Source organism: Cavia porcellus, unplaced genomic scaffold (assembly GCF_034190915.1).
Source record: "Cavia porcellus strain 051 isolate PalLab524CR breed Dunkin Hartley unplaced genomic scaffold, mCavPor4.1 scaffold_14, whole genome shotgun sequence".
NCBI lineage: Eukaryota > Metazoa > Chordata > Mammalia > Rodentia > Caviidae > Cavia > Cavia porcellus.
In genome coordinates, this window is record NW_026947497.1 from 11,895,048 (window position 1) to 11,918,433 (window position 23,386).

The 23,386-nt window shown below is 38.7% G+C and overlaps 1 protein-coding gene across 50 annotated transcripts in view; it reads left to right on the forward strand.

Moving 5' to 3' along the window:
• Positions 1 to 23,386, forward strand: part of Ank2 (ankyrin 2) — a 505,060-nt gene that overhangs the window by 319,759 nt on the left and 161,915 nt on the right. For all 50 annotated transcript variants that reach the window (XM_063260663.1, XM_063260668.1, XM_063260641.1 and 47 more), the window contains one exon: positions 1,947 to 2,048. In XM_063260663.1, the coding sequence (XP_063116733.1) occupies positions 1,947 to 2,048 (102 nt within the window). The remainder of the gene's footprint in view (positions 1 to 1,946; positions 2,049 to 23,386) is intronic.

Below are 23,386 nucleotides of genomic sequence, written 5' to 3' on the forward strand. Positions count from 1 at the left end.
AACCTGACTTGCTCATTAAGGAAATAATGTGGCCTTGGAAACTTCCTGAGCCTCTTGCGTTAGTTATTAAATGGGTGCTGCAATAGGTCCTCCAGTATGATATTGTTGTATTACTGATATAATGCATGTGAGTCCTCTATCTCTATTCTTTGTTCACAGTAAACACTCAATAAACATTACCTGCAATTATTTGCTTCATGTACAAATTGGAAGTGCTTTCTAGGATAACCTAAAATATAATTTAGGGCACCTCAATCTATTTTGGAAAATCCTGTTTATGAAGAAATAACATTTTCATATTTTATACCTGTGGCCTAAAATATTTCATTTTTAATGTATTATAAGAATAAGATGTCAGCATAACAATTCAGAGTATGACAGTTGACTTATAAGTGCTGCAGCAAATTTGGAAAATCCTTCTGGAATTTAGCATTTGCTTTGAACAGCAAAATAATTTTACAGAGCAGGCCTGTTAAAGTGATTCACCATGAAGTCACTGTGGCACTGCAGATCTTCCTGGGGCATCGTGCCAGGGTGCAGATTTCAGGAAGGATGAGGCGTGAGGTGTCGTGGAGGAAGGGGAGGGAATGAACAATTCCAGATTAGTCATAGCATGATGCATGGGTGAAGACTCAGATCGCACAGTCTGGGTGTAGGCCTTTCAGTCACCTTTCACTTCTTAATACATTATCTATCTGATTTGTACACCTATCAGCTAATATGGTGCTTGGATTTAGTAGGGGGTAAATTGAGTCCTGGGGTGTTCAGTCTGCCCCTGTGGAAGCCGTTTTAACCATGTGTACTCAATCATATATCTGAAACTCCCAATGAAAATGCTTCCATTTCCCTGTCTGTACCTTGCCTTAAATCATCACAGATGGACAGGTCATGCCCAGAGGCCCTGTCAGGTGCTGCCCTTGGAGAAGGACCCGAGGTCTGAGGAATTGTGTAGGAGTTATCAAACCTGACCTTGTGATGGCCCTCTGCATGTTACTGCTGCCTCTTGAGTCAGATATTAATCCACCAGAAAAATTACAACTATTATGCAAGTATCTTGGACACTGACAAAAATTTTTCATCCCTATTATGTGAAGGTTGAAAACTCAGACATTTTTTTAACCAAGCAGAGGGACAGACTGATTCTAGCTGAATCTCTGGAAAGCTGTGCTCAGGACTTTGCATAAGGGTATTTCAGCTGTGCTCCCGTGATCAGGTGTTTCTTTGGAGAGTACAGGAGATGAGAAGTAAACAAACAAACTCCCCCAACCAGTGTCTCTTGGCAGTGATTGTCCATCAAGAGGTTTTAGTATGGTGTCCTGTCGCCTGGTTCACATCTATCTGTGTTTTTGCAAAATCACTGCCGTAACAAGATTTGCTTCAGCCCCAGCATCCCTGCCGACCAGCGCTGTCCTTTTTCTTCAAAACATCTTCACTCTCTGACAGTGAGGTCACATGGCTGTTCTGTGACCGTGCTTGGCACTCTCCCATAGGTCCATCTGCAAACCAACAGTAAATAAAGAAGAAACCCAGTACCTTTCATTTCCTTTAGCCTTCTTGCTCCTTTTGACTTGACGTGAGGCTCAGTATAAAGTCACTAAAATCTGGATGCTAATAAAACAAGTAACAGTGCTATTGGCATCATCTAAACTCATCTTTTAGTGTGGCTGAAGAATTGAAATAATGTAATAATGATTTTTTTAACTTTGATGATTATTTTACACCTTTTCATGTAGGGAAACACATTTCCCATTGGCTTTCCTTAACTCTAGGCATATTGTGAGGTTGCTGCCTTTATTCTATGACTAATATTCAATGTTTTAAAGTCAATATGTGGAATTTTCCAACTGAAGCTTTTCTTCTATGCACTGTAAACATTCTTGTCTTTTGTATTAGACATGTTTTTATTTGATCAGTAATCCACCCGTGGTCTTTTCTTTTTCTCACAGTCTGATAGCAATGCAAGCTTTCTGCGAGCTGCCAGGGCAGGCAACCTGGACAAAGTCGTGGAATACCTGAAAGGGGGCATCGACATCAATACCTGCAACCAGGTAAGATGTGAGAGCGAAGATGCAGTCCCAGAGCCCAAGGTTACTTTCCACTTATGCTGGATTTAGAAAGATAGAAGTGACCTGGCCTGGGCAGCTTCATTTGGCTGCTTACTCACCTTTCAAGCATCGGATGTTTGTGTTTCGGGCTAATATGAAGCAAAGTAGGTAGATAAGAATTTAACAATTGAGCATGTTTTGTCTGTGGAATGATATAGACTACCATTAGGTTAAATATTGGCCAAGAATGTTTTACTTCTCATTTATCATCAGCTATTGAATCTAGACCTTGTTTTTTCTTTTTCTGCTATGTGCATTTTACTGAGGGACAACTGACTATTAAAATTTGAGATAGACAAATAAGAAAAAATTAAATGTATCTTCCATTTTTCTTCTAATTAGTTTAAAGTGTAGTTTATGATGAGAAGGATTTGAAACTACTATATTAGTTTAAATAAAGTTTGGTTTATTCATTCATTATATCCATTCAATAAGGACTTCAAAAGAACAGAATGCACTTTAAAATATTTTGAGAATTCTGAATATTTAAATTGAATATTATGAGTTTTTGAATATTTTGAATGCTATGCATTTGCTTTCTAGAATATTGATATTTCATGATTCTTTTACTAAGATTTTATACCATGAGTTAAAATGTTAGAGAACCTCCATATTTGCTAGTTTGTTAAATGTTGTTGTTGTTGGTGATGGTGGTGGTGTTAGTGGTGGTGTGGTGTGTGTGTGTGTGCAATAGAGACCTGTCTGGGATAAATAATCCTGGCTAATTTTGTGTTAGCAGCAATCATTATTTGACTCCACATGATCTGTAGAATGCTTGAATGCTTTTACTACAACCTGCCGTACATTCAGGCCATTTATCTTAAAAATTTGTACAGCACCTAAATTAATAAATCTCTCAAATGTAACTTTTCAGAAACTGACCCAAGTGTCTTCTCATCCCCAAACTTACCTTCCTCCCAAATCCTGCCCTTTCGTTTCCTCCAGTATGTCAGTTCCAACCCAGCCTGTCCTCACTCTTCGTTCAGTCCATTCGCTTTCTAAAATTGCAATATTGTAGCAAATAAGCAATGAAAGCATTACTTTTAGGCAAACATTCTGCTAAAAATACCAAAACAATAAAAGAGAGAACCTAAGAAAAATAAAACTAGCATCATTTCAGATCAAGTTCTCTTCACCTTAAATTATAACAAATGTTATAATTAGATGAAAGATCTTAGGGATATTTTAAGAAAGAACAGTCTAGAAACCATGCATTCTCCATCCTTATGAGATTTATAGACTAATGTAACATCTTGTATTAGTTCAAGAAGATTTTAGTAGCTTAACATGAACATATCATTATAAAGAGAAGTTTCTTTGTTTTTCTAAAAAGGCAACGTCATGAAAGTTCTGCAAAATTTAGAGCTCATGTGCTCAAGTTCAAATTCTATCATTTATGGCAAGTTTTTTCAATTTAGAAAGTAGTGTTTTTCTAATCTCCAAGACAGGCTAATAACCATATGCTTGAGTTGCAGTGTGAGTTAAGTTAGGGAATATGAAAGGACTTTTTACAGTGTGTGCGTTCTGACCGCAGTGGCGTATCTAATTCATCAAGAATCAGAAAAATTAAAATTGAACTCTACACAAACTATGACAGTACATTTCCTCAATCACCTAATAATTAGAGATTGGGGAAATATGTTGACCGATAGTAATGAGTTAGTTATGGTGTATTAGGCTTTGTGCTGAGGCCTGATATCAGATATTTTATCACTTAGCTGAGATAAGGTGTTAGAAAGTAGGGACATGAGTGCAGAAAATGAGCCCACAGTTGGTTACACATATTCCCAGGGTCATCAAGGCCTGTGTCCTATTTTACCAAGATCATAGTAGATACCATAGTTTTACCATGGTTTTATCAGAGCACCTTTTTCATTGTTTGTAATTTGCTTCTTGTTTTTTGAGATAGGGTCTTGCTATGTAGTTCAGTCTGGCCTTGAACTCATTATGTAGTGCAGGCTGGCTTCAGACTGTCCTGCCTTGGCCTCCTGAATGTTGAGCTTACATGCATGCGCCACCATGCCTGGCACTGCAGGGCACCTTCTTAAGTAGATGTTTGGAGGTATCCTTCAAAATGCACAATGGTGGTGTCCTTTATCTTGAAGCTCAAACCTCATTGATAATGTATTATTGTTATTATAGTTAATATATCATTATTCATCCCTACAGTAACATAATAGGTAAAATAACTTCTAAGTCAGCATCAAATTTCTGCTAAGCCTCAAATAAAATATAGCAGAAAATAATTTCCAGGTGCCCCAGAAAGCCAAAGAGGCAGCCATTCTCCAGAAGGATTGTTATTTCTAAATACATGATATTTGAAGTTAATATGGCACATTAAACGACAGAAGAGAACATATCCTCTATTTTATTTTGCCTCTAAGCCCAGTTTCTAAGGAGCATTGTGACACACAGCGTGGAAACCAGGACTTTCTGTACCCTGTTGTATTCCTCAATGAAAGACAATCTGGACTGCGCCATGTTCCAAAAATACCATGTGTTGGTGTGCTAAGATTCCTTAAGCTGAAATTTTAATCAGATTTCCTTTATAAAACTGGTCATACAGCTACCATGAAAATTTTGAAATTTAATCCAAAAATTCCATTTGGCCTGTAATAATTTAATGGATGTGGGAAAAATTCATAAATCTGGCACAAGACCATATCCTAAAAAAATTATTTAACTTTTCATTTTTCTTTTGTCAAAGATCATAACTTTTGTTAACTTTTATTTTCTTTAAAAGATTAGACCAGTCACCTCTTTATTAGTTCTTCTTTGTTCAGAAAACAAAATACATCTTATCATTGACTGTTTCTGAAGCTCATAAATGCTATCATTTCTATATAGTAATTATGCCTGATTACTACACACAGAGTGAGCATCTGGACATTCAAAATACTGTGTAACATTTTCATAAAAACTTACAGCCAGTTTAAAAGTCAGAGCCCCAGAAAGTTCAGATATTTCTACTATGTATAAACTTCACTGGTCTCAGTGTGACAACCTCAACATGCAGAGCTATTGCTGAGAGTTTATTGGATGTAATCCTAGATATGACACCAGTGATTAATAGGTCTTGAAATGTCCTGCTAAGTTGTAAATACACAGAATTATCAGTCTAACCCTGTGCTTCCTTTCTCAGAAAGAGAAGGTGAAGTCAAAGCACCACTTATAAAACAGTCTCTATGTCCCTAAAATGCCAGGATATTAGTGACAAGCAGGTACCCTCCATAGTGACTTTAGTGTGTGCTCAGACCTTCAAGTGGCGTTGGGAGTCATGTTCAGCAGTGGGTACTGCAGTCAAACTCTGTTTCTCCACCCAGCAGCTTAGAGGCTTGGGACGAACAGCTTCTTCACAGCACTGATCCTAAGCACACTGAAGTCATAGGGTGTTGTATTATGATGATTAAATGAAATATTTGCAAAACACCTAGTAGAATAAGCATTCAGTGAAATTAGTGAATGGCAGTCCATATTGTAATAATGAATCTAATGCTATTGATTTTTGACCTAAGCTTTAACAAAACTAGTACTGATCCTCATAGGCAGGACAAAATATAAAATAGTATTACCATAGCCTGTGTTATCAAATAGAAAAGATTGGGTTTAATAGTAATTGGGGTAACAGTTACTATTTATCTATGTTGCATTAAGCTAAAATGTTTCTCTGAAACTAAAATCTTTTTTCACAAAGGGCATTTGGATCCATCTGGTTCGAACCTCTTCTTAAAAAATTACAAAAACAATTTTATTAGGCTTGGATTTTATAAAGGCAACAAAAATGAATAAAATAATTAACTCATGAAATTACTGGAACATGGATTTACTGGAGCACGGAATTAACTATATATAGCTTTCTAGAGAGTTAAATTAGGCACAAATAATGCATAAATAATACTGCTATATATTATTATTGGTCCCTCATTTACAAGAAACAAAAATTATCTTTAGAAGGTGTGAAAACTTGGTGACCATGACTGGCAAGTTTCATACAAAGGAAAGACGGGCTCACAAAAACATTCCGGTACGTTCTCATTCACCAGATACGGTACTACGTGACATCTGCCTCTTCTCCAGAATTAAAATGACTGTGAAACACAAACATTTGATTTAGGACATCAAGGCAGCCAGGACAGCATAACTAAAGACATTCAAGAGAGAAGACTTCCAGAGCCACTTCAGAAAGCAGCAAGAATGAGGGGATCAGAAGCAGAAGGGGGGTTGAAGTGAGGGGGAGACTTTTGAGAGGGATTAAAGGTGATACGTCTTTTACTGTAATAAATTAAAACATAGTTTTGAACATTGATCATACTTTTCAGTTATACCTCAGATTCTAAGTACTAAGAATTTTGAGCTTCAACATTAATATTTATGCAATGCAAAGTAATTTCAGAAGAGACTTTCCATTGTACAGAGCTCTAAAAAGCTTTGGTTGTATCTGAAGTTTTCTGCAGCTGTTTGAAAGGTGATTTCCTTCCTTGTGAGAATGCCAGGGCTAGCTTCCTACAAATGATTCCTGTGGCTGTCTCCTGTCCTCTGTCACAGTGGTTTGGGTCGGAACAGAACACTTTGTATTCCGGGACTTACCTTGAGTACTCTCTTCCTGTGATCTAAAGTCACAGATTGCTCCGCCTCCCTGTGAGGCAGCCTCTCATCTCTCCCAGCTCATTTCTGCTGTTGTCCAACAGCTTTCTTTCCCTCCCTCTGATCTCAGGTGTCACATCTGTCATTTACTTAATCAAACATGTCTTAGGTGCTTCCTGGGTTCAAAGTAGTGTCTTAGGTGCAGGGGATGGAGTTGTGCAAAGGCAGGCAAAAATCCCTTCTCTTGTGTAGCTTATAGAGCGTGGTCTAAGAGGAGAAATACACTTGGGGTGGGGGAATGACCAACATGGAGATGAAAGGCCATGCGTGATACGGGCAAAATGCAGCGGATGGGGAGAGAGGAGAAAGCTGTGTATCACTGAGGGTTGGTGTTCAGAGACCCACAGAGCTGAGCAGTCGCCGTGCCCTATGGGGGGCAGGTGCTCGCCAAGACTGCACAGTGACAGTGAAGGCTCCTTCGCAGGAGAGCGGTGGCTGCCCAAGGACAGCAGGAAAATGAGGGAGAGAAGCAGGAGCATTTGTAAGTCCTGTGGGCTGTTTTAAGAGCTTTGGCACTAAATCTGAATGGGAAGTCATTAGAGAGTTTTAGCAGAGAAGTGACATAAGCTGACCTAAGTTTTAATAGTAACTCTTGGCTGGAAAAGGAGCAAGGGCAGCGAGGAGGGGACACTCTGTGACCCTTTAGGGGAGAGGTGAGGTGTTCACACCGGCACATGAGAGGAGCAGTGGTGAGGAGTGCTTGAGTCCTGCACGCATGTTAAACAGTGCCAGTGTGTAAATTACAGGGAAATAAAGGGAGAAACCGAGAGGCAGAGTTTTTGGAGATGGGGAGGGGGTCAGAGAGGAGGGTAAGGGGATGAAAAGTGATCATGTCTACAGATAACGCAGTGTTGGGTGACAGCAGAAGAGGGGATGTGGGGACGAAGGTTGGAGTTGTGTGGGAGAAATGAGTGTTTATGAGCTGTGATGGGGAAGACTGCACTGAGCCGGTTCTAAGAAGTAACCGGGGGGTGAGTTTAAGCATGTTAGGTTTGACTTGTCTATGTGGTATCCCAGGCAAGAGCAGACAGTTGGTTGTTTGAGTTTGATGTCCAGAACAGAGGGCTGAAGATAGACATTTCAGGGCATTCAGTACACACATAATACTCAAAACCTGAAAGTGGGTGAGGTTACCAGGAGAATGAGTGTCTATGAAGCACAGAAGAGGTCCAAAAACTGACCTATATGGTACTCTAACTTTTAAAAATCAGGAAGACGAGGAAGATGCTTTAAGGAAAATTGGGATGTGTCCATAGATATTGGGGAAAAAGTGTGTCTTGTCTTGGAAGGCAAATGAAAAAAAATTATTTTCAGAGAATAAAGCAATCAACTCTGTAAGATGGTGTTGATCAGACAAACTGAGGAGCTGAAGAATAACTTTAGCATGTGCTGGTAACTAATGATTTGATCAAAGCAAATTCAGCACAGTGAAACCCACTGAATGAGAGCTCATTCAACAGTGGCCAGACTGACTACTCCTTCAAGGACTCTTACTATATAGAAGGCAGAGAATGAAGGAGGTAGCAGGATAAGAAAGTGGGATTAATAGAGGCTTTTTTTATATGAAAGAAATGATAACATGTTTACTTCACTGATGGAAAAAAAATCAACAAGGAAGGAAAAAAATCAATGATTTATGAGAGAAGAGAGATTTCCTGGATGGTGGTATTGAGCAGGTGTTGAGGGGGCTTGGCCATTGCAGGAGCACGGTAGTTCAGGGGGAGTGTCATGCGATCAGAGAAATAGCACGTAGTGTGGATGAGGTGTGGGAGCAAAGTTAGCAAAATGACCCAGGAATACATGCAAGGAAATGTATGACATATTATAAATAGCTTTCTCAGACTTCTAAGAGTGGAGACAGGTAGACACTGAATAAGTGAGTGGACTGTAGGTTTGGAGGTGGGAGGAACGTTGGCACTGATGAGTAAGTTGGTAGTAGAGTAGGTGGTGGTCAGAGGGTTGTAGGTCTGAGACAGGTCTTGGAGGAAGGTTAAAATGATCGGAAAGGGTGAAGTGTAGACTATGAGTGTAGAAATGAGTGGATGAGGTAAAAAAGGCAAACTCATGAAGCACTCACAGAAAACTCATGAAATACTGGGGTTTCCAGTGAGCTAGAAGCTAAAGATCTTCAAGAGGTAAGGGACAGAGTGAGAGAACGCAGCTTAAGGACACCTGGAGGCAGAGGAGCAGCTGGAAAGGGCAGTGAGGAGAAAAGCACATAAACACAGCTTTGGGCAGCTCAGTGAACAGTGGGCATGTGGGAGGGTGAGTAGCCATCACCTGCAGAGCCTTTCGGAAAGCAGCATCCTTCCTTTCTGTTGCAGCAAGAGGCAGGAGGAAAGTTGAGAGAAGAGATGTGACTATACTCGTGTTCTGAGGGCCTCAGCGAGTGTCAGGAAACGGGAAGCCAGAAGAGACAGTTGGAGGAGGGGTACATAGAGACATACAGGAGGAAGTGCAGGAGTTGACCTGGGGGTTGGCTTCAGTAGGGATAAAGGGCTCAAAAAAATCTAGTTCAGATGGTCCCAAGTGGATAGCGATGGAGCAGTCGTAGGCATTGTCTGGAGGCAGTGGGTGGGGGTCTTGCCAGGAGCTGCAGAGCTCTGGATTCCCACCTTGATTTCTGTTGGGGGCCAGCAGCAGAGGGATCTTGGTACAGCACTTTGGGGCTGACTCCAACCAAACACAGGTGGCTGTCTTTCCTGCTTATAGTCCTGTCCTTGGTTATTTTCCTTGTGTGAATAGAAATCACTCAGCCCATTTGCAATAGTTGAGATTTTGCCCTCTCATATTTTAACACTGTTTCTTTTGCTGACAAGTTATTCTACATAGTCTCTTTCTTCCCTCTGTAGGTGTTTAATAGCTTTCACTGTCTATACCTCCTGAGTATCCCTAGATCCCTCTCTCCGTCTCTTTCTCTCTTGCTCATTCGCTCTCACTTATGTTCTGTGTGTTTATGTGTATGTATTTCGATGATTATAAAGGAAAACCAAAATTCTGTGATCTCTGGTCTTTCAAGACCTGGAGTTAGGAACAGAAAAGAAAAGAGCAGTCTTGTTTCCAGTGGTAACTTCTCACACTGAAGGATCCCATTCCTAGAAATTAAAGAAGTCAGTGTGTTGCAGAGAGCTTGTCATGTGCACGTGGCTGTCATCACTCAAATAAGGAAGCTGTTTCTTGCAGTGCAGAGTTTGGAATGAACCCCCGCATCTTAGTGGATGTGCAAAATCACTGCTGCGGTGTGCAGAGGGCACTCCTACCTTGGGAAGCAGTTTGCTGGGCAATGTGCCTATGCTGTTTCCTTTAAAGAATAAGGAAAGGCCAGAAGCAGTGCCCATCAGAGACAGAAAGAGAAAGAAGCAGATTATCAGGGAGTCATCCCGTGCAACAGCCCAGACATTTTTCAAGAGATTTATTTTTTCCAGCTCCTGCCTGGCAAGCACAAAGCCCCGAGTTTGATTCCTGGTAAAGAGAGAGAGCGAATGAGAGAGACCGAGAGAAAAAGAATTTGGTTTTCATGTTCTCTCAGAGTTACTAGTTTGGATACCAAACCAAGGGTGGCTACGACAGCCCTTTTTAGCAACACTACTTTTAGTGAGGTTTCTGAGTTTGTGAAGAAGGCACATTCTTAGCAACAAATTGCATTCACAGCTAAAAATTTAGCAATATGCAGAAAGGAATGTAAGTTCCACACACTGGGAACTTGGATCGGTAGCAGCGCAGGAAGATACGGGCTTCAAAAGATTTCAGAATGTACCAGCATGCGCGCAGTTCAATTTAAACATCACAGGAGAGAGGCTGGCACTGATTAATGAGAACCAAGTCACAGGATGGTTTGTACAGTAGAAAAAGCGCACTATTGGCAGGGATAAGACCCATAACTGACACATTGCAGGTACTCAATTAATAGTTTGTAAATGAATGATTGAGTGAATACTGGGCCAATCACTTACATAATTCTGAGTTTCATTATATATTTATGAGGTAAATAATAATACCTGTGATAGCAAGTAAAAATTACCTTTATTGCAAACCTAATAAATACCACTGTGCTACACAACACACACATAATGAAAAAATCTTTATAACATACTTCTCAACCTTAAAGGAAGGCCGAGTTCGGGAGTTTCACATGATCCACACAGCAGCCTCCACTGCTGTACAGTAGACCTTCCTACATAGGAGACCCAGTACAGTTCTAGTGCTTGTAGCTAGATAGGATATCATTGACAAAATGTTAGGCTAGCTGCAAATGATGATTTTGCACAGGCCAGAGGAACTGGATGGACAAATAGTAGACAAATATAACAAGTTGGTTGGTTTTTATTGTTCATAAAAATTTGTTCATCAAGGTAATCACTGTTTCTTTCAGAAAATTTGTAACCCTGTGGGACACAGTAAGCCTCTCATACATAGAAATTCAAGTCATACCTCCATAAGCATCCACTCTTTTTCCTAGTAGAAAGACTAGTATTTTTTCAGTTTCTTTTTTCAGGCCATCTCTTATGGCAGAGTTGTTTTTACTTAGAGATACTTGTTTTGGACTCTGAGAATACATCACTGTGCCTCAGCTTGAGAAATCTGTGTTAAAATCTGAATGTGGTTTTTGGGAGACTCCTTGAAATCAGGACAATCTAAATATGACTAAGAACAAGAAATTACTATCTGTTATCTAATTGGATGTGGTTACTCAGATAATCCAGAATATACTTCTATTAATTTTTTTTAGATTGGTACTGAAGTGAAAATATAAAAATTAAATGATTCACATGGAACTCTGAGATCATTAAGTACATGTCCAAGGACCTCAGGCTAACAAAGACCAGTGCTTCTTTCTGTTTAATTTCCTGCCATCTATGTTAATGACCACAGAGAACAAACTTCTGGTTGTGTTTCCTAAGGCTAGGGATGGACAAGTCAGTGTCTGTCCATGTGCTGGCTATATTCACTTGACAAGATAATGAGTAACTAGAGGAATTAAGCCATGGGGCCCGGGGATATAACTCAGCAGCACAGGGCCTGCCTGGCAAGCGTGAGCTCATGAGTTTAATTCCCAGTAGAAAAAAAAAAAGAAAGAAAGGCCACTTCCTGGTTACCTGCACACTGTTTATGCTATTGCTTTGCTCATCCATGATACAGACATTCCTGAAGGTCCCTCTCTTGTGTCAAGTGCTATGTAAAGTACAGGAGCTACCAACATAAATATGATTTATTGCCTGTCTAAGGGAAGCCTCGTTGGGAAGATAAGCAGGAAACTACAAATACAGTAAGTTGGCAAAATTCCGTGATTTTTTTTTTTTTTTTTTTTTTTTTTTTTTTTGCCAGCTTGTATATCTCAGGCAAACTTGAAACTGATTCTCAATATAACTTACAGGAATCACTTTAAATGATGGAAAAGTGTTATGATACGATGTGGATGACCATCAAAAGTTAGATTTCATTGTATAGTGGATCCCTCTTCTCTTCCCATTTCCTTTTAGAATTCTGCATGCCAAATTTGGCTTGTTTTTAATTCACATTGTAAAATGCATGAAGGAGATTAGAAGTTGTTGTAATTCTCTAATGATGTTATCCGATATTTGTGTAGATAGCTTGAAATACAGACTTGGGTCCTAATACAATATTTACCATACAATAAATACGCAATAAGTATTTTAATGTACACTCTTAATCCTCAGTTGTTATTGATTTGATTTAAGATATCCTCCTATATTCATTTGACAGCTTTGTAGCATGCCTTACTTTAAGCTTAATATCTTGTCCAAAACAGTTTCTAGGGCACAAGTGGGAGAGAGCCTTGGGGCTCCGTCAAGTCTTGTTGGCTCTCTTGCTTCCCCCACTTGGGATTCCTGGGGCTCCTCCCTCAGGCCCATCAGGCCGGCCCTGGAAGGGATTACTTTTTTAAAAGTTACTGGTCATTCTAATATGCACCCCTTCCCCTGATTGCCAACCTTGATAAACTGTGTTAGAGCTGGGAAATCTGAGTTGTTCATGCCCTCTTTGAAAGTGGTTAGTTTGAAACCTTTAGTAAGAGCCAAGCACTTGTCTTGTGGACAACATCTTTACGGAGAGTATTATACACTCCTTGGTTTTCATCTGATCTTAGAGCCACAGAATCCTTTTACAGGATTGTATCAGTCACTTTCTCATTGCTGATACACAGAACTCAGCACACACAATTAAAGGAGGGTGGTGATTTGGCTCACCTTTCCAGTGGCTCGGCCCTGTGGCTGGCAGGTGCAGAGCAGAGTCTTCATGGTGTGGAAGAGCACAGCAGTGGAAAGCGCTCAGCCCATGGCGGCTGGAAGCAGAGAGAGAAAGGAAGAGCCAGTGACAAGAGTGCACCTTTTAGCACATGGCCTCAGAGACCTGTTTTTTTTTCAACCAGACATGTTTTTTTCAGAACATGAGACTTTGGGGGGACATTTTAGATCAGCTGCCATAAAGCAGAGGACAGGTTTCCCCTGCATCTCTTTGGTGAATCCCCATTGAAGCCAATGGCCAATAAAATGTTGACCAGACAGCTGTATTCCTTTCAGCAGACTGATCTCTGGTTGTGTGGGCCAGTGGAAACTGATAACAACTGAGGGGCCATGGCCAGGGCTACCCTCTGGAGGATACCCTAAGTTTCCTCAGTGGAAACTGGCTTTTTTTTTTGGTGGAGGGGGATACTGGGAATTGAACTCAGGACCTCACACTTGCCAGGCAGGTGCTGAATCACTGAGCTATATCCCTGGCCTTCTGTGGGAGCATTTTATTTTATTTATTTTGGTACCAGGAATTAAATTCAAGACCTTGTGCTTGCCAGTTCAGGTACTGTGCCACTGAACTATATCCCTGGCCCTGGGGGGGGGGGACACTTAGATCCACACCTTAACAGTCCACCCCTGGCTCTCAGAGTGCTGTTGTCCATGTCAGTAGGAAAAATGTGCTTGGGATATCTCTAAGACTTGCCAAATTCTTAAAAGTTCCAGCATTGTTGAAAAACCCATGTCCAAAGTCTCCTTTGAGACCTTAGCTGGAAGCCTCTGTAAAAATCAAAAAGAAAGTTAATTACAGGACACGATGGCACAATAAACACTGCCACTCCTAAAAAGAGAAGTGAGTGAGCATAGAAAGGAAAGCAGGACCAAGACCAGGCTCCCAATCCCAAGGCTCCATGTCCAGCACAGGGCCAGGTCATGGTGAGGGGTGAGCGCCCAAGTGCGTAGGCACTGTGGGTGCCACCCCACGGCCCCACTTGGGATGGCCCTACTCACTTCCTCAGAGACACTCTGTGTTCCCTGCATCTCCAGCTTCCTGGGGTCTCCGCTGCACCTTCAGCTTTGCTGTCACTCTTCCATGATTTGAAAGACACCACTTGGCAAAGGTGATTTTCTGATCCACTTAGGTATAATGATCTGTAGTTAAAAACTGGCTGAAAATTCATTTTAGCTTAAAAAGCACAGAGTTTGGAATCAGATATACCTGAATATGCATTTTTGCTCTTCTTCCTATTCCTGGTAGGCATTTTTGAGGCAAATAACTTCATTTCTGAGGATTTTAGTGTCATCATCTATAAACTAGGGGGGAGGTGGGATGGAGAGGAGAATGAGGAAATGATTAAAGTGTGTTATGTATATGCACAAAAATAAGTAAAAGAAAATTTGATGTAAATACAACACCTAGATATGCATAAAATGTAAATCACTATATGTCTTAGACGTATGGAAAACATAAAATACTATAATGATATTCATAGGATTAAATTTCTTAGTTTCCATTCATCAATATTTATTTTTCAGCACCTTATAAGCTCTGAATCTTAGTAAGGTTTTGAAGATTAGTTTCTTCTGCCAGGTTGTTTCACCATCATATTTAACATCATTTTCTATATTGTGAAGATTATATGATAGAAATGTTTTATGAGGCTTGTCTTGGTTACTTTTTTCACATTGCTGAGACAAAATACCTGATGCCCAAAATGAAGGAAGGAAAGGTTTATTTAGCTTACAGTTTTTGGAGAGTTTAGTTCTTTTCAGCTGGCTGCAAGGCAGGGTGGCATGGCACTGGGGCAACACTTCAAGGCAGCGGCCAGAACAAAAGAGGGAAATAAGCCTCTTTTCCTCTCTTATGTTGTGCATAGGCCACCCACACCTCAGGGTGGGTGTAGCACTCACAAAATCTCGGTGCCCTCCTCTTTCACAGGCTCAGGATGTTTACATGGTAAGGATCCTGGCTCTGTGCTGAGTCTCTTAGTTAAACTTCTAAACTCCTGAAGTTGACGCACTGTGTTAACCCTAACAGGACTGGACAGGGAACAAGATCAGTAACAAAAAGGGAGCCCTTAGCCACAGGCACTAGTGAGACTCCGTGGCAGATGAACTGATCTAGAAGTGGAATATACAAAGTGGTGTTTTCAAGGCATTCGTACTCTGTGCCTTTCTCATACCAAATTTCAAATCTTGTAGCAAATATTCTTTCAGTTGCAAACTTAGCAAATATTTTGCGAAAAATTTGACATTTGAGAATTAAAAAGAAAGCTTTGAAAATTTAAGAATAATAAAACAAGTTTTCTCTCGAATCACAGTTTGATTTCCTTTATTATTTCAGATGCCTCTGGAGATCAATCAATGACAATTACGTCAGTTAAACTGTTTTTAAAAGGTGGCACATTATTTGCTTTACTCTTCTTGATCTTCATAAAAATTGAATACATCCTTAATTCTCTCGTGAGATGTAAATCCTCTTAGACTTTTTAAAAAAAGCCACCATGAAAGAGTAGGAATGATTCACGGAACTTGTGGAGGGGTATAAGGAGTGAGGAAAATGTGTAAATGGACGATTTTTCTCATTAATTTTATTTTGTTTCTCCATTATATAGATGATTCCTCTTGCCAATATCATTTATTCTGGTGGAGAAGTGGGGATAGATGTAATATTTCATAATTATTTTTATATATGGATATGTAGTTTCTATTGAGAGGAGCTCCTAGTTTAGAGGACTTTCTGACGTAATAACCTCGTTTCCGACAGTCATGGAAGTTGGGATAACAAGTTTCTCTATCACCACCTTTTAGTGTGCTCATTTTCCCTCCTTTTCTATCTTTTATTTTATTTGTATATTTTTTGATACCAGGGATAGAACTCACAACCTTGCACTTGCCAGGCAGGAGCTAAGTCCCCAGGCCTCTATCTCTTTCTTTTATATTCTCAAGAACTCATATGTTTTAACTGCTTGCTTGCAAATATTTACATTGGTACCATGTAAAAGGTTATGTGCTATTGAACTTTCCTGTTATTGTCTAAGACTTTGACTAGGAAACTCTTAATTCAACATACAGAATTTGCAAAGCAAGGTTCCAAAGTGAGAATAAAGCCACTAACAAGTACGTGCTAATATCTAGTTGATTTTAAATTGTTGAATAATAAATCTTCATAGTCTATTCAGGAATAAAAATTATGCCATGTGTCTATTGTCTCTCCCATAGAGCTAGCACCCAGAGATGAACCCTTGGCAGGTATTTACTGATTAACTAATAACTTGCATTGATTCTGAATTTGTACTAAGGTGCAAATGAGTTTCATGGATTATGGTACAAGTGTTTAATCTCTGTGTAAGGTTAGTTGTATCTTTTTGAACCTGTTCTTCAAAACGAGCTACTCCATGGTCTTCTGTATATTTTAGAAGTGTCACTAATGCTCAGATGACTTTATAAACAGTTTTATCGACTATTCTGCCTGGGGTTCACCTGCTGACAGAGAGGCAGTCAGTAGGCAAAATATCTTCTAAAATCAGCAAAGGGAAATAGTTACTATGATGTATGATAGTAAACAAACCTACAATAGTGCTTTGTACTAAACAAAAGAGATTACTTTTTTTAAAAAAGGATTGATTAGTATCACAGTAGTTATTTCAAAGCAGCGTTATGAGTTTATTTTTGAACTGCCTCATAAATTTAGCCATTGTAATGATGTATGGAGTTATTTTATGATATGATAGTGTTATTGTAATATTGTAGTATCAAAATTGAAACCTTGCCAGGAACTGAAAGATCTACAAAGCCCAATATCTTACAGTAAGAGTTCAGTGAATATTTAGTTGTTTCTTTATCCTCAAGTTCACATTATTTTATCAATATTAACGTCATAAATCAGTATCAAAGATTTGTCCTTGTTCAGAATGGCTCTTGTTTGGAATGAAGATGTGAAATTGATAGGTATTAAACTGTTGCTAGCAATGAGTCTATATCTTGATGTAGTGATACTGAGAAGTATGTAGATCGTTGCTGGAAGGGAATCTGCAGCCTGACTCAGCTTTGCCAAGTCATCATATTTTCTCCTCTCATTAGTTTACATTTCAGTAGGAATTGGTTAGGTATCTTTGCTAGACACCACAAATCTGATCATAGTACACATCGATGTCCTGTCTTTTACCTGTAAACTTGGAGGTCTTATCAAGAATTCTGGTTTTCTGACTCATTGATGGATTTCATATGCAGTGTAAGAAAAGAATATTTCTAAATCTTAGTATTTAGTATAACTTTTTTTTTTGCTGTTGGAATTTAACTCTTTTCTGGATAAGTAGTTTTCTGTAGTAAGGTATGTAAAATAAATACTTCAACGTCAGCAATGATATTGTGCAAGTCACTTCTATATTTTATTTTAATTTCAAAAATAATTATGACTAACATTTTACAAAGTGACTTGTTTTTATATGATATGCACAAAGGAGCATTTGAATTTCCATGTAGAAAATGGTTCACTTTCCACTGTCACTGCTGGAATACTGTCCGTGAGTCTAATGGGATATGGAGGCTAATAACTGGCGCCATGTGCCACCTGCTGAACTGTGATCTTGCTTTTGTCTGCTTTGTCTAAACTTTAGTACAGTGTGAGGTGAAGCATGGTTTAGATTAATATGGAATTCTAATGCTTCTAAAACTATATTCTTTCCATTTCATCATTCTGCCTCCTAGTAATATTGTCTTGAGTGCATTTTATTTCAGTTTTGGGACTTATGAATCATCTTACATTTTTAGGGTAAGGATAATTATGAAAGCAGGCGATAGTCTCCATGCTGACTGTAATCACTTACTAATCTCTTTGACCTCTGGTTTTCATATGTGTTAGAGTACCAGACATCTCAGATACCTTCTGGTTCTGAAATCTCATACAGATGTGATTCACAGATATAAAGCAGTTAAAGCCATGTTTAGCACATAACCGGTGCTTATAAATTTTTATTATTTTCCTTCTATTTGCATAATTTCCCATTGTCGTTGTTACCATTGTTGATGGTAGGCGCTCTTGTTCAGGGTGGAGAGTCTCTATCCTTTGTCCAGAGCCACACTGCTGCTCAGCAGCAGAGCTGAGAGTGATCACATTTCTTTTCGTTCTCAACACTACATTACTATTCCTGCATGCTTTCTTAAAAACAGAAGGAAAGAAAGAAAGGCCAAAAAAAGCACATCTATTGCAGTAAATTACACTTTTAACATCCTACAGGAAAGATTTCTAATCCTGTCTAATAAACTCTATGAAAACATGTGCATTCCGTGTTTTTTGGAAAATTTTTTTACTGCATATTCGCCTATTTGCTTTCACACTTGCTTTTGTGTTATAACTTGTTTTTCCAGCGTATAAAATATACTAATTCATTGCTTAGCTGTTTGTCAGGTTTAATTAATGCTTAGATTTTTTTCTCTTAAAATGGTTTCTCATTTTTTAATGAAATTAAATAACTTATGGAGTTATAACTTACAGAGTTAAAACACAAAAATTGTTTTTCCAGCATATAAAATAATATTAATTTATTGCTTGGCTATTTCTTAGGTTTAATTAATGATTAGATATTTTCTCTTAAAAATTAGTTTCTCATTTTTAATGAAATTAAATATTCATCTAAGCACATTCCAAATTGTTGATTGATATTTTGAGTCATTGAGTAGCTGATTAAAATAAAATATAATAGTAATCAAAGAGTGATTAGTGTCTATAAATCCTAGGAGATAGGAGACTGAGCCAAACTAAGTGCGATACAAAAGGATTGAAAGGTTTTTACCATAAGTCATTGGTGGCACAGATATTATACGTCTTTAGATATATTATGATTCTGACATTATTAAAAATGATACTGAGATAGAAGCAAAATTAAGTGATAACATAGAAATAAAAGAGTTGCTTAATTCAGATGGAAATTGAATTCATTCTTTGTTTCTTGGAAACCAACAAAAAAAGATAAACACAATGAGTTATGTAGTTTTCTAAATTAAAGTTTAGAAAAAAGAAACATAGTCTTTTCTTATTACTAAACTTTTTCCTCTTACTGCATTCAGTAATAGTTATTGCAGAGAACCAATGTAACATAGACACAGAGCCATAAATACTTCTGAAATGCACATCTCATATCAACCTAATATAAAAACCAAATGTGTAGTAGTACTTCATAATTCAGGAAAGTAATTTCTGTAGGGAATCAAGATAACTTGTTCCAGATACATTGCTGTCTGGTGATCTAACTGGATCTCTCCTGAACATAATTTAGGGAATAGTTACTGTTTGTTAAATATAGATTGTCTCAGAAGACTGTCCAGAACTAAGTAAGCTTGTGTCGAATGCTCTAATGAATGTAGAATCATAGTATTTTATGTTTTGATGTGGAAAAGGCTCTGCCCCTCAAAACCTCATTGCAGAAGGCATTGCTATGAAAGTATCGGGAGCTCTCCTGATTTCCACATCTCCACTTCTGCATGTCTGTCTTCTCACTCCATCACTAAAGGAAAAAAATCTGACAGCAGTAACAAAATATCTCTCTAAATGTGGATTGGACTTATCAAGTGATTAAGTTAGACTAAAGAGAGTTAGTGTGCCTCCTGTGGGAAGTTTGGTTTTTAGAAATGTGACCCTTGGAATTCATTAGGATGAATTAATAAAAATGTATTTTCAAGAAATTGGTTGTATTATACTGTTAAATGGGCTTTAAAATTTTGTCTTTTCTCTCTCTGTCTGCCTCTTCCTCCTCCTCCTCTTTAGTCTTTTTCTTTTGGGCAGTGCTCAGGACAGAACCCAGGCCTTGCACAGTTAAGCAAGGATAGAAGTCTACCACTGAGATACAGCCCCTGGCCCTTTCACCATCCGTTTTCATAATTTACTCAGGTTCATAAGCAAAAACTGTTCAAATCTGGATAATACTGAGTTGCTCTGTCTCATAACAATTACCCAACAAACGCCATTTCTAATTAAATCTGTTCGTGGTTGAAGAAACTATAAAACCAAGGCTGGGGGGGCTGAGGATTTAGCTCAGTGGCATAAGCACCTGCCTTGCGAGCAGGCGGTCATGAGAGTTCGATCCCAGTACTGATAAAACAAAAACAAAACCAAGGCTGGGAAGGGACTTTTTGGCAGCACCTCGCATGCCTGAGGCCCCAGTTTCAGCAGCACTATTTTTTGAAAAAAAGAAAACAGTTCAAAAGCAAGACAGCAGTCTGGGGAAAACTGTTGGTCTTCTATTTCTTACAGCTAAAAGAACATGTATTTAGAAATAGGGATAACAGTTCCTTTTTGTGTACATTTTAAAGGAAGTCAGCATGAAAATTTATAGCAATTACAACCAGAATTTCACCCATCTGTGTCTTCAGAATTGCTCTAGCTTCTGCAGTTCAGGAACATTACAGAAGTCTCCAAGACTTGTATCTCCTAGATTCAGTTTACATAGTTTGGATTTTGGATCATTCTCTCATACAGAAAATTTTATTTTGTTTATGATTTTTTTTATCAAATACGACTATATTAGAGTGCTTTATAGTGGGCTGTTTTATATCCAGAAAGAATGCTTCTTTTTTTTCTTAAAAATTTCTTTTTTAATTTAAAGGCCCAGCCTTGATTATTGGAAAGCTAGAAAAACATTGGGGAAAGTACTTGATTGCCTCCTACTAATGGGAAGGGTTTCCTTTTATTAAAATGACAAAGGCTACATTTTAAATTCATGAAGAGAAATCTGTAGAGTTAGCTGAGTAATTTACTAGTGGGATCCACCTGAGAATAACATCCAAACCTGATTAATTTATAATATATTTGGACTTCATAAGTCTAACGATTGTATCTGCTCAGCTCTATTTGAAGTTACAGTCTTCTTTGTTATGTTAATTTAAAAAGAATTGTGTATACATTTATTGAAACATGAAACTAGGGAATGTGGTAGTCTGATATCCTGGGGTGCAGTGAGTTAACAAACTTTTCAGGTGAGCTAAAGTTTCAGTACAAGGAAATTGAGATGTGTTGTAAATTCTCTAAATCACAGAGAGGTGGTCATTCATGGAATCAAAGAGATATTTTGAAACCTTTTAGACATTTTATTCCCTACATCTTTATATTCTGAGTCTGTGGAAAGCGGCATTCAGCGTAGCACTGTGGAGGAGACCATTCTCAAGTCCCCAACAATTATTTTAAGCAATAAAAACTGATGGTGAATTATTAATGCTTGGCTCTTTATTAAAAATGGAAACAAGTTGGTTGTGGTGGTACATACCTGTAATCTTAGCTACTTAGAAGGCTGAGGCAGGAGGATCGCAAGTTAGACATCAGCCAAGCCAATTTAGTAACAATGATACCCTGTCTCAAAGGTTATAAATAAATAAAAATAAAAAGCTAGGAATCTAACTGAGTATGAAGATCGTGGGTTCAATCATTAGTACTGCACACTCAAGTCAACTCAGCTCAGCTCTGAACAAGATTCCCCATGGGCTTATGCCGCATAGAATTTTAAAGCTAAGTGAAAATCAGACACTACTTTACCCTAGAGAAGTTGCTGACTGAGGAGCCATTGTTTTTCCAGGTTGCAGTTTTTAAAAACAACTGTTGTCACACCTTCTCAAACCTTGGGTTCAAACAGTGATGTTGCAGGTAGGTGTTTAATACTGCCTCTAGGCAGTAAAGCTCTGCTCTAATTATTGCTGATTTTCATAGCAAAACATTTTCGCTGTGACAAGATAGAAACACATGATATTGGTAAATATTAAAATTAAGGAACTGGGAAGAAATTACTAGCAAATATTGAGGAAAGGTTTCCTCTTCTTCCTCTGACTGGTGATAGCACAGAGACCAAAGGCATTCGAAAGCTGAATCTGTTTGTGTGGTCAAAGGGCTTAGGGGAACACACTGTGGGGTGCTTCTCCATCTTTGCCTGGCTAGTGATGTCAATGGACATGGTCAACTCTTTTTTTTTTTAATACTTAAGAAACATTGGCATCTGCTAATACTATTTTTAAAATGTTAAAGTGACCTCATTGGAAAACTCTTATAGTAAGGTACATGTGACCACCAACAAGGCCTTGCCATTGAACTGGAGAATTTCAGAACAGCAAATAAAATAAAAATGATCACTTACACCCCTAACTGTAGAAAAAAGTTTGTAAAGTGGATCAACCCTGAAAGTCAGAGACAAAGAGATTCTGGTCACTTGAACGTGTCAACTGTTGGCCTCCCAAGCTGGAGGCTTACTGGTTTCTATGGTCTTAGCGCTGAGAAAGGGAGCCTGGTAGTTCCGAGAGGCCTCAAACATCTGAAAAAATACCTCTAAGTATCTCCAATCCCATTCGGGCTAAAACCATGATTACAAAAGCTCATATCCTCTAGAGACTACTATCTTTACATTTCAAACATGCTAAGTACTGTAATCCCAGCACCCAGGAGGCTGAGGCAGAGCATCATTATGAATTCGAAACCAGCCTGGGCTACAAGGTAAGCTCAAGGCCAGCCTGAACTGCATAGCAGACCTGTCTCAAAATGACAATCTTTACCGAAATATTCCCTTTAATCTCTTCTTAGATTCACTAAGTCTTCCAACAGTATTTGTCAAATAGATCCTTTATTGCAGATCTTAGGGTAAGTGTGAGGTAAATTACTAGACTATTTAATTTTGAAAGTCCTTTCAAACTCTCACATGCTGGAATCTTAGATGGAGACAGAGGTCAGAGTTGAGCAGAAGGAAAGAAGGAACTTCTGATCACAGATGTCTTGAAATGTAAAACTATTTAAATACTAATTTGCTAGATCATCTAGACAATTTCCAATGACTAGGACATTTGATTCTTACTGAAATAGCTAATCTATATTCCACAACATTTACATAGTATATTATACATACAAATACTAAGACTTCTCCTTTAAACACATAGGCAAATCAGTGAGACACTATTCAGGAGATTATGTAGAATAAAGATTTTAGGGAAGTAAAAAGCTCAAGTATTAATACTGTCTTGGTTACTTTTGCATTGTTGCTGAGATGAAGTACCCAATGCCCAAAATTAAAGAAGGAAAGGTTTATTTAGCTCACAGTTTGTAGAGGTTTCAAGCCATGACCAGCTGGCTCCAAAGCAGGGTTGCATGGCAGAGGAGCAGCAGTTCAAGGGGGCACAAAAGAGCAAAGGCAACAAGAGCACAAAGGGGAAGCGAGCCTCTTTTCGTCCCTTTCATTGTATACAGGCTACCGCCCTCGGGGAGGTCTAATGTGCACTCTCTCCCTGTCCTCCTCTTGCTCAGCCTCAGGCTGTTTACCAAGTGACAACCCTGGCTCCCTGCTGAGTCACATACTTCTAAACTTCTGGAGCTAATACAGTGAATCAACCATTACATTGTCCTGGAGCATATATTTATGA